The 11,500-nt window shown below is 41.7% G+C and overlaps 1 protein-coding gene across 1 annotated transcript; it reads right to left on the reverse strand.

The window, feature by feature from the left end:
* Nucleotides 1-1,657: 1,657 nt before the first annotated feature.
* NHLRC3 (NHL repeat containing 3) lies at nucleotides 1,658-10,875 on the reverse strand. The gene is made up of 7 exons (XM_079299581.1): nucleotides 10,721-10,875; nucleotides 9,699-9,848; nucleotides 8,670-8,817; nucleotides 7,983-8,183; nucleotides 6,723-6,814; nucleotides 4,756-4,868; nucleotides 1,658-4,276 (listed from the first exon to the last, which is right to left on the reverse strand). The coding sequence occupies exons 1-7, from the start codon at nucleotides 10,769-10,771 to the stop codon at nucleotides 4,048-4,050; spliced, it is 984 nt and encodes a 327-aa protein (XP_079155707.1). The 5' UTR covers nucleotides 10,772-10,875; the 3' UTR covers nucleotides 1,658-4,047.
* Nucleotides 10,876-11,500: the final 625 nt, after the last annotated feature.

Genomic DNA, 11,500 nt, shown 5'->3' on the forward strand with positions numbered 1-11,500 from the left:
GATTTTTTCAAATAAGGCTGAGAAAGGAGAGGTAGAATAAAATTGGTGAATGAGATTAAGTAAGATTAGCTCTAATCTCACTCAGGGTCACCTCTGTGAGGAAATACACTGGCATTGCTGTCTTGGTATTAATTATGCTGCTACAGTTATAGTATTATAAATTATTATGTTTCCAAAGCAACGTATCAGTAATAATTCCCTTGAAACCAAGGATGTAAGGACTACGAGAATCAATTTATGATATCCAGTTGTCTCTGGACACTGAATTACTGATTCCTTTTGCTAGGAAAACCATGGAAATAAAAGATGGACATAAATCCAGTAACAAAAGACAAAAATGACTATGACTCTATGATCAGCTTATGCTTAAAGCAGTGTATTTCGAGAAGAGAAAGGAAGTCTGGAGCAATTCATTATCTTTGTTGACTCACTGGAAATGTTCAGGAAGCACCAGCTGTTAGGTCTGTGCTCACACTGAGCCCCCCCTAGCATCAGCAGGGGTTTGGTGCCCTCTTACGATGGATACAGGCAATCTGAGTGACTGCAAACACACTTCTGGCTTCTCATGGTGGCTGGAGAAGGCTTCTGGGGATACAAATTGTTAAGAAAGCAAGTGCTAATCGAGGTAAGTGACTACTTAATGCTTCAAACATTCCAGCAATGAACAGACCCACAAACACACTTTAGTACCCTCCCCTTCAGCTTTTACTGAGGTGCTCAGCCTCACTAACCTGATCTTGCATTGCACAAACCTGGTTCAGGCTTTTCCTGTTTTGGCCAAATATGGTTAATAAATTCCTGACTATGAGAACACACACACACACACACACACACGCAAAGGCTGTTGAGCATCACAAAAAAATCATGAATAATGGGGCACTGGCACAGGTTCACCAATGAAGTTGTGGGTGCTCCATCTCTGGAAGTGCTCAAGGTGTGGTTTGATAATCTGAGCAACCTGATGTGGTGCAAAGTTCCCTGCCCACGGCAGAGGGGTTGGAACCAGATGATCTTGAAGGTTTTTTCCAACACAAACTATTTTATCATTCTGTGAAGAGAGAGGACTATGTGATCTGGTTTTACCTCTGAGAAACATATCCAGTTGACAACCTAGGTACTTACTCAAGCAAAATTAGATTTCTGGACAGTTTTAGCAATCATTTTAGGTTTCTCTCATCTAGTTAACACTGCAGTACGTTCCTTTTTTTTTCTTGTGCAAGTTTTTCTAATCTGTAGAGAACCCTTCTTGACAGACTGCACAGTAAATCTTTTCTGAAAATAAAACCTGATTTGGTATAACAAGTGTTTTGTTAGCTTCTTCTTAATTTCCCTATTAGCATCATAAGGGTATTCACTTCAAATTTCGATTTTTTTAAACTTGGCACTTATGCAACTCATCATTCCATTTTACTAATTACTCAGAGGGAAACATATGAGAGAAATTTATGTCTCTGTGTTGACACATACATTAGAATGCAAAAAAGATTGGCCACAGAAATAGTGATGTATAAAGATAACATGGAATTTCAGATTACATTTAAATGTTGGTATCAGAAATTATTAAATACCTTAAGTGCTGAGGGCCCTGTATTTAGAAAAGTAATGTATTACAATAGAATGTATTTATATTAGTACAGAAATAAAGCACCCAAGACTCTAACAATGGGAAATTCTCATTTTATTTTATCGAATTCTCCTACTATGCATTTCTTCAGAAATCAGTTTCAAGGCAATGCATAAGAAAACATTCAGAGAATGAGCAAGCTAGTGCATAAAATAGTTTTCTCAGTCTGGTCATAGACACAGAGATAAAATGGAGTCTAAGCATCTCAATTATTTATAAGCATCCCTTGTTATCACAGATACCCAAATGCCTAGTGGCAAGGCACATTTTGGCACCTTGTCCTATTTCAGTAAAGCCACACAAAACTGGATGGATGCTCCCCATTTCTTGGGGCTGCAAAAGCTCATGAAAAAGAGCTGAGAGCAGATCCATGCAGCAAACAGAAACTTGTACAAGTAAGCTACTTGTCAACATCCAAAAGTGCACTATATTGCTTTTCTGAAGACAAAAACATGTTCCCAAAGAGCTTGAAGTTCTATTTTCAAATGGATGTGACAAAGGAAAAAATAAATAAGGAGAGGATGTAGTGAAGAAAGATGGGTATTGCTGGACCCTCTACACCACCAAGATATGCTCAAATATAATGATTTTACAGTAAAATTTTATAAAATAAACCCACCTTATATAGACAAGAAATAGCTAAATTGCACACAGAGCAGAGATCCCTGAGCTAGTCAAAAACTAGTTAGAAAAGCCACACAACACACTGTGTGGACATATTCACATAGGTCTAGAGGAAGTACTGCTACTTTTTCAGCAAATAAATGTTGTTTACTAGCTCCCATTCAAGACCACATGAATGATGGACCATATTTGCTAGTGTATAAGCTTGAAGTTCTGCTTCCTAAGGCTTGAGTGAGGGCAGCCCCAGGTGGGATCTTATTGTTGTGGATGCAGCCAACAACAAAGCATTCACATTTAGTGCACTAATCTCAGATAGTGCTGAAATCAGGCAGTCTGGCTCAACAGCTGAGTTACTTTTCAGACAAAGTATTAATTTGACTTTTCTGAACAACCTTTTTCATTTGCTGACTCAGAAAGTTGTGATCATAGGTTGAAACCTACCAAATTAAGTAGCATTTGCTTCACTGAAGTAGGTATTTCCTATATTCCCTTTCTAAGAAAGTATAAAAAAATTCTCTCTCTTAGCTGGTGATTGGCATAAAAATAATCCACACAGTAGAATAAGTGTGTGGAAACAGCAAAAATCCTCCCAAATATTTTAAAGAGATAGAAAATATGGAATGTGGATCCACAGTTTTACCCTGTTCTTCAGTTATCCATGGTCTCACTTCTGTCATGCCATCTTCCCCATCCCATTTTTCCTATTCCTGGTTCCCTCTATGCTATAAAGTGAACTTAAAATCTTGTAGCAACATGTAAAGAAAGCAGAACCACTTTGTTCTGGGAATGGAGAGGTAGGATTTTTTAGGACAGAGCTTAGAGCCATCTGCTGTAATATAGTGTAAGAAACTTAACTCTACACATTAATGGAGTTGATGAAGTCTGAGTTCTGGAAATAAATTAAAACAGATGCTTTGCTGTTAACTGACAGATCTTCAACTGAATCAGAAGAAAATCGTATGTCTCCCAGTCCCTACTGCTGATTAAGACTTTCCTAGCAAATTGCAATTTGTTTTTCTTGAGGAACTTACATGACTTGAACCTCAATATGTTCCACTATGAAATCTTATGGAACAGAAAACTCATGCTGATATAAATCAAATAAGGTTAAGAACTAATTTAGTTAAGAATCAGTACTTGGCTGCTGTGCAGATACTTTTAATTTGGTTTGAAGTGTCTAATATCAATTTAGCTGAAGCTTATTACTGACTTCATGGCTTTAGCTAGAGCTGAAAACAGATTTCAATACTTATGTCATTAACCACCTCAGGCTGATGCCAGTGTCAGTACTGATACCAATATCCAGCAGCATCTAATTTAACATTGTGACACATCTTTATATTTTCTGCTGGACAGCATCAGCACAATCATTCGAAAAACAAAGTGAAGAAAACATCAAAATGAAGTGCTCTTCTCCCAGAAAATAATTTATAAAACTTCTTTAAGACATTTCTGACCATATACAACACGCAGCCTAAGTAGAGTCCCAAGTTGACTTGATTTAAGATCAACAGTTGTGTTTGTAAAGTTTTATATAATAAAATTAAAATGCTTATAATTTTACAATTGCAACAAAGATAAAAGTCACCCTATCATTACTTAAACAAGTAGTAGCTCAAGATCAAGTATTCCTCCAGAACTCCAGAACATCTAGGACAGAGTCTTAGCTCTAGAGTTCTGGGGGCACTTGTGCAGCTCTGTACTTCTCCAAGGAAACACAAACTATAAAGAACTCAAGGAAATGTAGTCATAGGTCATAAATGTCACAGCACTTGTGCAATGGCAGTTGTGGGAAACTATCAGCTTAAGGGTACATATTTTTGTACTTGCTGGGCTCCAATCTCTGCAACATACACTGCTCCACTCTTCATGTCTACATCCATAAGGTGTGGTTTGGTTTCATCAGCCAGCTGGATACTGTGGACCACGACACAGTCCCCAATGGAGCCAACTGGAGGTGCTGCCAAGATTGCCAACCGGTTGATATTCAGCTGAGCTACAATCAGGTATTTGTAATCAGCACTAAACCTGTGAAAGATAAACATATATTTGAACTATGAACTCCATATGACATCTCATTTTAACACATACAAAACCCCTTTAATAGTCACAGTTTTGAAGGCTATGACCAACAAAACACAATGTAAGACTGGGAATTAAGTTGTAAGCCTTGCTCTTCATATGGCTGCTCATTGAGACACATTATGCTACAGAAAACTCATTCAAAAAATCTTCCTTCCTGTAAAAGCTGCAACAGTAAGGTTAATATCCTAACGACTTTAAAGTGAAGCTTCCAATCCTGCACTCAAATCCACAGGGCTTGTAATAAAGCCAGGATTTCCTTGTCAAGATGCAACTGCACAGATCTTTGTGTACATTAGGACACCCAGCACCTCATTACATTGGTTAACTCCTTGTCAGCAGGCATCAAATATCAACATTTTAATTCTCCAGTAACATACACTTTATTTATGTAATTGTGTGCTTCTAGAATTGTTCAACAATACCTGACAGAATAGGGTGCATCTTCTGAAAAACAGTCACTCCAAGACCCAAGCCATTCTCCTGTGTCTTTATCAAAAACTTGGATTCTCTTGTTGCCTCTGTCTGCAACCCATACCTGTTAAAAAGAAAAATCATGGCTGTCAACAAACAGAACAAATTAAATGAATTTGTTTATTACAAAAGCAAAGTTCCCTATAGTATAAATGGAAGAATGTACCCTGGAAGAATGTATACTTTCCCATTCAAAACTCAATCAGATCTGAGTTCCAAATATAAAACAAAACTGACCTGTAGTCACAAAACATACCCAAATTATTTTATACTACTTTAAGAGAGAAATCAGTGCCTTCTCTTCTTTTTTGTGGCTCTATGGATATATTTGGTAGGACTTTTATCCCCACAATGAAGACATATTTCCACCTATTAAATTCTGAAGATCTGTCACCTGCTTTTTTTTTTCCAATGGTAGACTCATTTCATGATAGTGATTGAAAACACTCCTAATGTGCCTAATACTACTTCAAATATTGAGCCATTAGACAGTTAGAGCCTGTTTAGCTGGTTTTGTCTAACCAGTTTTGTCTCTGTCCCACCCTGTGTTAACTGGGTTCACAAACATTGCAAGCTAGCAATACCAATAGACAGTTCCAATGAAGGCATTTTTTGTACAAAAATCATTGAAGTTTTAGCTGTTGACAAGCCATCAGTCTGGTAAGCAAACTTCATGACTTTCCTGGGGTATCACTAAAAGGGAGCAATAAACATAACCTTAGATCTTTCAGCACTGTTTTTAAATGAAGCACTACTACCGCATTCTCTTAGATTTCTTATGAATTAACAATTAATTCTCAACCTAAACTGATGATTCATTCTACCTTGGCAGTAAAATGCAGCTCATCCCAGTCACTGTCTTTCAATGTATAAACTCTGCAGGATACCCTGCAGCATTAAGTAACCATGTTCCTCCTGCTTTTTTTTCTCCCACTCTGCCAGTTTTGGCAGAGAATTGATTTTTACATACACTTATTATTCTCATTCAGACAGCATCAGCAGAATTAGCTTCAACCAGTGGTGTTTTAGTGAAGCAATCTTATTTTCCCTGAAACAGATTAAGAAGTGACTGCGTAATTCCTCTCTAGGACTGGCAGACCAAAAGCCAGACAACAATTAACACCTGGCAGAAGCAGACTCTTGGATGCCTTGAGCTGCATGTAAAAGACAGTAATGTCTACAACCTAGCTAGAGCCACTTAAAGCTCATTTGGAATTTCCAAATATGAAATTAAACCCCCTGAAGTATAGTGACTGAGGATAACAGAACACCACTTTGTCATCTAGCAGGATTGTCTTTAATAAACACACTTGAGTATTTATGTTTCTTCTGTGCACAAGTTTTAGGATCAATTACACAGCGAGCCAGCAGCAGAAAGTAGCCACAACAAAAACAAGAAGGCTAGAGCTGATGTTTCTAGCTCTTATCATCCATCCTACACATGTTCACAGCCAGTTTTCTGGGCTGTACATCAAAGCATAGGTATTTATGTCTAGACTTGATCCTTTGGTATGCACTTTCCCAAGGGAGAAGAGCTGTTAATCAAGGTCAGGATGACCCAAGAAGGCCATTGCTTCTACATGAAGAAACAGAAATGCTTTTATGTATTACAGAACACACTTCTCCTATAGTCTGACAATGGCAACCTGTTACAAACTGCAGGAGGAACATTCTGTTGTTGCATGGACACTGACAGTGTAAGTGGTCAGGGTCCTGGCATTACCCTTGGAGTCAGCCGTTTCCATAGAAGCTGCAGTATGAAACTTCAGCTCAGGACTATCCCACTGAAAACTGTAACCCCATAAAGCAACACAGATCACAACAGTTTGAACAAAAAAGAAATATATATTGTTTTGTTCAAATATATATAAACAAGTCTGTTATAAGATTAAATTAAAACATTCCCTTAATTCCTTACCCGTCCAAAAGCATCCACTGTTACACTGTGAGGAATGTTGAACTGACCAATGCCGCTCCCATTTGATCCAGCCAGCCACATCTCTTTGTAGTCTTAACAGTGAGCACCAGGAAAAACAAAAGGAAAAAATATCACAGTGAGAAGATAAATAAACCAGCTTTTAAGTCATTCTCTCATAAAGTTACTTTGGGTAATTTGTAAAAGGTGAGAATTCTAAACTGTTTGAACACTGTACTCTCAATATATAAATCTGAGAGAAAACGTGACTACTACAGTGACTACTGGATTATTATTAGTGGTTACAGGATTATGGCTACAAAAATGTAGCCAGTAATACACAAAAGCCATAATCTAAGGTTCTGTTGAACACTGAATTAAAAAAACAAACAAACAAATAAACCCCCAAAAAAACCCAAAAAAACCCCCCCAAAAAAACAGGAAAAAGAAGATGTTGGCTGATTATGCTATCTATTAATTTGTTTTCTAAATTTATTTTTAACATTCATTACCTGGAAGTTTTTTCCTTTTAACAATTTACCTTTTGCACAATAGGTATTAGCAAACCACTTTATGATAGCACAATGGAGAAACAGTAGCTTCTCCACTTATTCCAACTGTGGGCATGTGCAGACTCTTAAGTCACTGCCCTAACTGAGGAATATGAGTGAGCTAATTAGAATCATAGAACAATTTAACTATAAAAGTCCTCTAGACACTGCCTGGTCTAACCTGCTCCTCAAAGCAGGACTAGCCTTGATAAAAAAATCCAACTCTGAAGCCAGATCAAGTTGCCCATAACTTACCAGTTTTTGAGCATCTACAGGAATGGAGAGTGCATACCATCTTTGGGCCACCTTGTCATTCACTGTCTGACCACACTTACTCTGAATGTTTTCTAACAAAAATCAATCTGAAATTCACCCCTTTTGAATCTTTTGCTCTGTGTTCCTCATTCTTCACTGTGTATCTCCAAGAAACACATCTGTGTCTTCTCTATAGCCTCCTTTTACTGACTTGAAAACAGCAATAAGAATCCCCCTTAGCTTTCTTTCTTGGAAACTGAACAAAGTCACTCTCATGAATGACCAGGAGATTCCTCCTGACGTGACAGGCATAAAACCAGGATCTGATTCAATAAGGTTTTCAACCTAAAGTTAAATGACAGTTCTGACTAATACTTGCTTAAAAGTATTCCCAAGACATATTATTTAAAGTCCAGTTTTCAGTGGTCAACTACTGCAACAGCTCCTTTTTCCATACCATCTGATAATTTGAGCAATCTGTTGTTCATTCCTCCATCTCCATCAGCGACATAGACTTCTCCAGTTTCCTCCACATAGATCTCTGCTGGTTGATCAAACTGCAGGGGAATCAAGCTTGAACCAGCATTACCTGGTGTGCCCAAGACCTGCAGAAGTTCACCCAAAGGGCTATACTGTTTCACTGTGTGACCATATTTGCCTGAATCAAGGAAAAAAAGAAAGTGCAAAAACATCTCAACAAAACAAAATGTAAGTAATTAAAACTCACTGCAAAGATCAAAAATCTGATACTCAAAAGTGATATTAATCATCTAACAGGCAAAATTCTATAATGAGATTATGATAGTGGGCTAGTAAATCCACAGGCTATAACAATATTCATCCACTCTATTAGAATCACTAAACCTAGGTCTAGCTAGACTAAACCTAGGTCTACCAGGCTTTTTCCATGATACTTCTGGGCAGCAGGGAAGAGTGCTGACCAAGCTCAGCAGCTGTAAGCAGGCATACAGCACAACTCATGAAACTTCAGACTATTTTGTGCAGCACCTGAGAAGTTTGCTCACGGCAAGAAAAGCACAAATCTATCTCAGAACTGCTTGAGAGACTTAAATAAGTGAGTTATTTAAAGCAATATTATATTTTCTTCCCCACTGAGTATTTCTCATATCACCACCAGGCATACCTGTTCCAACATCTGTGATCCATACTGAACTTCCTGTTTCAGTGTTCACTACAAAGATACCATGAGGCATTTCAACTGTATCATTCCAGGAGTGAAGGAAATAGCCTTCTTTTGAGAATACAAGTACCTTTGGAACATTGTCTCCCCGCTGAAAAGGCAAAAAAAATTCAAAAGAAAACATATTAAGTAAGTAATCTTATAGTTTAAAATTCCTCTTTGTGAAGTTTTTGCAATGTTTCCTGAATTGAAAGAATCTCCTGACATAATTGTCTGGTAGAACTCTTTTTCCAGCTAGAAAAGGAAAAAGAGATAAGGGTCTAAATTTAATATGAAAACCCTTCCAGTCAGTCTAGACTTTCATCTTACATCACACAGAGTCCAGCTTTCAGAGCAGCCAAGTGCCTGCAGCTATCCTGGTCTTCAGCTTGAATTGTGATTTTGTATTCCTGTTGAAAAGTGTGCCCAATGTAATGGGTGTGAAAAACTGCAACAGTGCTTATTAGCTGCATGGCACTCAAGTATTCATGCTGTGCTTTACAAGAAATTCTCACCACATCCCATGGAGACAATGTCCTATCCATGGCCTAGAGATGCTCACACGTGGACCTGAGTAGAGGAAATAATTTAACTCCAATTACTCTAACTAGTTGAAAGAGCTGTGTGGTTTTGATTTCAGAGGGCAAGGCTTCAAAGAGTGGAAGATTCAGTTGCCCCAGAATCACATTTTGTCTTACAGCTGAAGGAACAAGCTGCTGTAACTCATTAAGTTGGATCATACATTCATATCACAGAAATGTAACACTTTACAAACAAACCACAAACAAATGTTGTGCCAGAACTGCTTTCAAAAATAAATATAGCAGAGACATTTCTGCTTATATTTTTTCCTGAGTTTGATACAATAGTTATTAATACATATACAAATATATGTAAATAAACATACACGTATATATCCTAATCTTAACTAGATGCTTTAAAGGCAAAACACCACAAAAGCAGCACAGAGAGGAAAACAGTATTCCCACTCACTTGTCCTACATAGACCAAACCACGGAGAGAATCAACAGCAACACAAATGGTTTGGCCAGAGAAGTCTTCTGGAGTTTTAGGCCAGCCTATGTCCAGCTTGTACATCTGTTGCTCTCCCTTCCAAGGAGAGAAATATTGTGCTTTTAAAACCTGAGAATACAAAATAAATATACAGTAGTCAAATTCCATGAGGGTGGGATCAAAGAAAACAGCAGCTGTGTGCTGAAGCATCATAAATTCATTTATTCAACTTAAATAAGAGAAGCAGGCTTGCAGCCAGGGGTTTGGACTGCAAGTGGGAAAGCTTCTACAATCTGAAAACCAGGTAATCAAGTCTTTCGGACTAGGGAGCTCTGGCATTTGAAGGCAAAACACACACCCTGAAATTTCTTACACCAGAGTTGCTGTTAATATCTGTAAATCACTCTTCAAAATGAGGGAAATAGTACAGAAGGTTCCAAATGCACCAGATTCAGTAGTTACGTCAAGATGTGAAAATAAGAAAAAAAAAAATACAAGTCAAGAAAGAGAACTACACCTTGGAAATGAAGAAATGTAAAACGCCAGCAACAGTCAGACTCGGGTCAATGCATATATTTTAAACAATAATGGAAAAAAAATAATCTTCCACCTTCTTGTTCTATTTTTCCAGCAGAAGAGTGGAAGCTAAGCACCGCTGCCAGGAGCGGGAGAGCTCTCAGCCAGAGCTAGGAAGTAACGCGGCTCCCTGCAGGCCCAGGGCCGCCTGACACTTCTGTTCTCGCCCTGCCGGGACCAGGGGACACACTGCCGACACACAGCCACAGACAGACAGGCTGGGCTACCGCGAAGGAAAGCCGCGAGCAGTCAAGCAAGAACACTCGTCAATATCAAGCGGGACGTGGGGAACCCACAAACTCACTTTCCCTTCGCACCGAGAGCGAACGGTCCCGGGGCGCCGCCCGCACCCCCGCCCCGCCCCCCCGGCCCCGCCGGGCCCTCCCCGCTGTCGGCCCTGCCTCGAAGCCCCGAGGCAGGCGCACCTGCGAGCCGCCGAGCAGGGCCAGCAGCAGGGCCAGCAGCGTCCCGGCCATGGCAGCCCGGCCGTGGCAGCCCCGCGGCCGCTACCGCTTCCCAGGGGCCGGTCCGGTTGCCGTTGCAGCCTCGCGGCCGCCGCCCCTCCCGAGGGCCCCGGTGGCCGCTGCGCCCCGCGCCGGGTCGGGCCGGGCCGTGCCGGGCCGGGGCCGGGGGCGGCGGCGCTGGGGCAGCGCGGGCCGGGCGCGGCGGGGTGCCGGGGCAGCGCTCGGTGCTGCGGCGCGGCGCCGGGAGCTGGGCGAGGGGCGAGTGCGCCCCGAATTCCCCCCGCTCCGGCGCAGGCACCGCTACCGCCGCCCAGCGTGGAAAAGGGCCTTCGCTCCGCGCCGTGATGCCAAAGGGGCGCGACGGCGCGGAGGCGGGACCGGCGCAGGGCTGCGCTGTCTGTGGGCTCACGCCGCTCCCGGGCCGCCTTCCCCCGCTGCCCCGCCTGCCCCGGGGGCCGCCCGCGTCCGCCCCGGCTCTGCCCGCCGGGATCGCAGGGCGGCAGCGCCGCGGGCGATGCTCAGCGGGGGCGCGCCGGGCCGGCCGGGCCGCGGTGCCGTGTGCTGAGCGGGCCGGCCGCCGCTGCCGCTGTTCCCTTCCCTTCCGTTCCCGTCCTTTCCTTCCCGTCCGTTCCCTCCCTGCCGCTGCCCGACCCCCGCGCCCTCCGGAGCGCTCCCGCAGCGCGCCTTTGTCTCCGTGTCCGCCGCTGCAGGGCCGGCAGCGCTCCATCCCCGCGGCCCTGC

The sequence above is a fragment of the Erithacus rubecula genome (assembly GCF_903797595.1).
Source record: "Erithacus rubecula genome assembly, chromosome: 1".
NCBI classification, from domain to species: Eukaryota; Metazoa; Chordata; class Aves; order Passeriformes; family Muscicapidae; genus Erithacus; species Erithacus rubecula.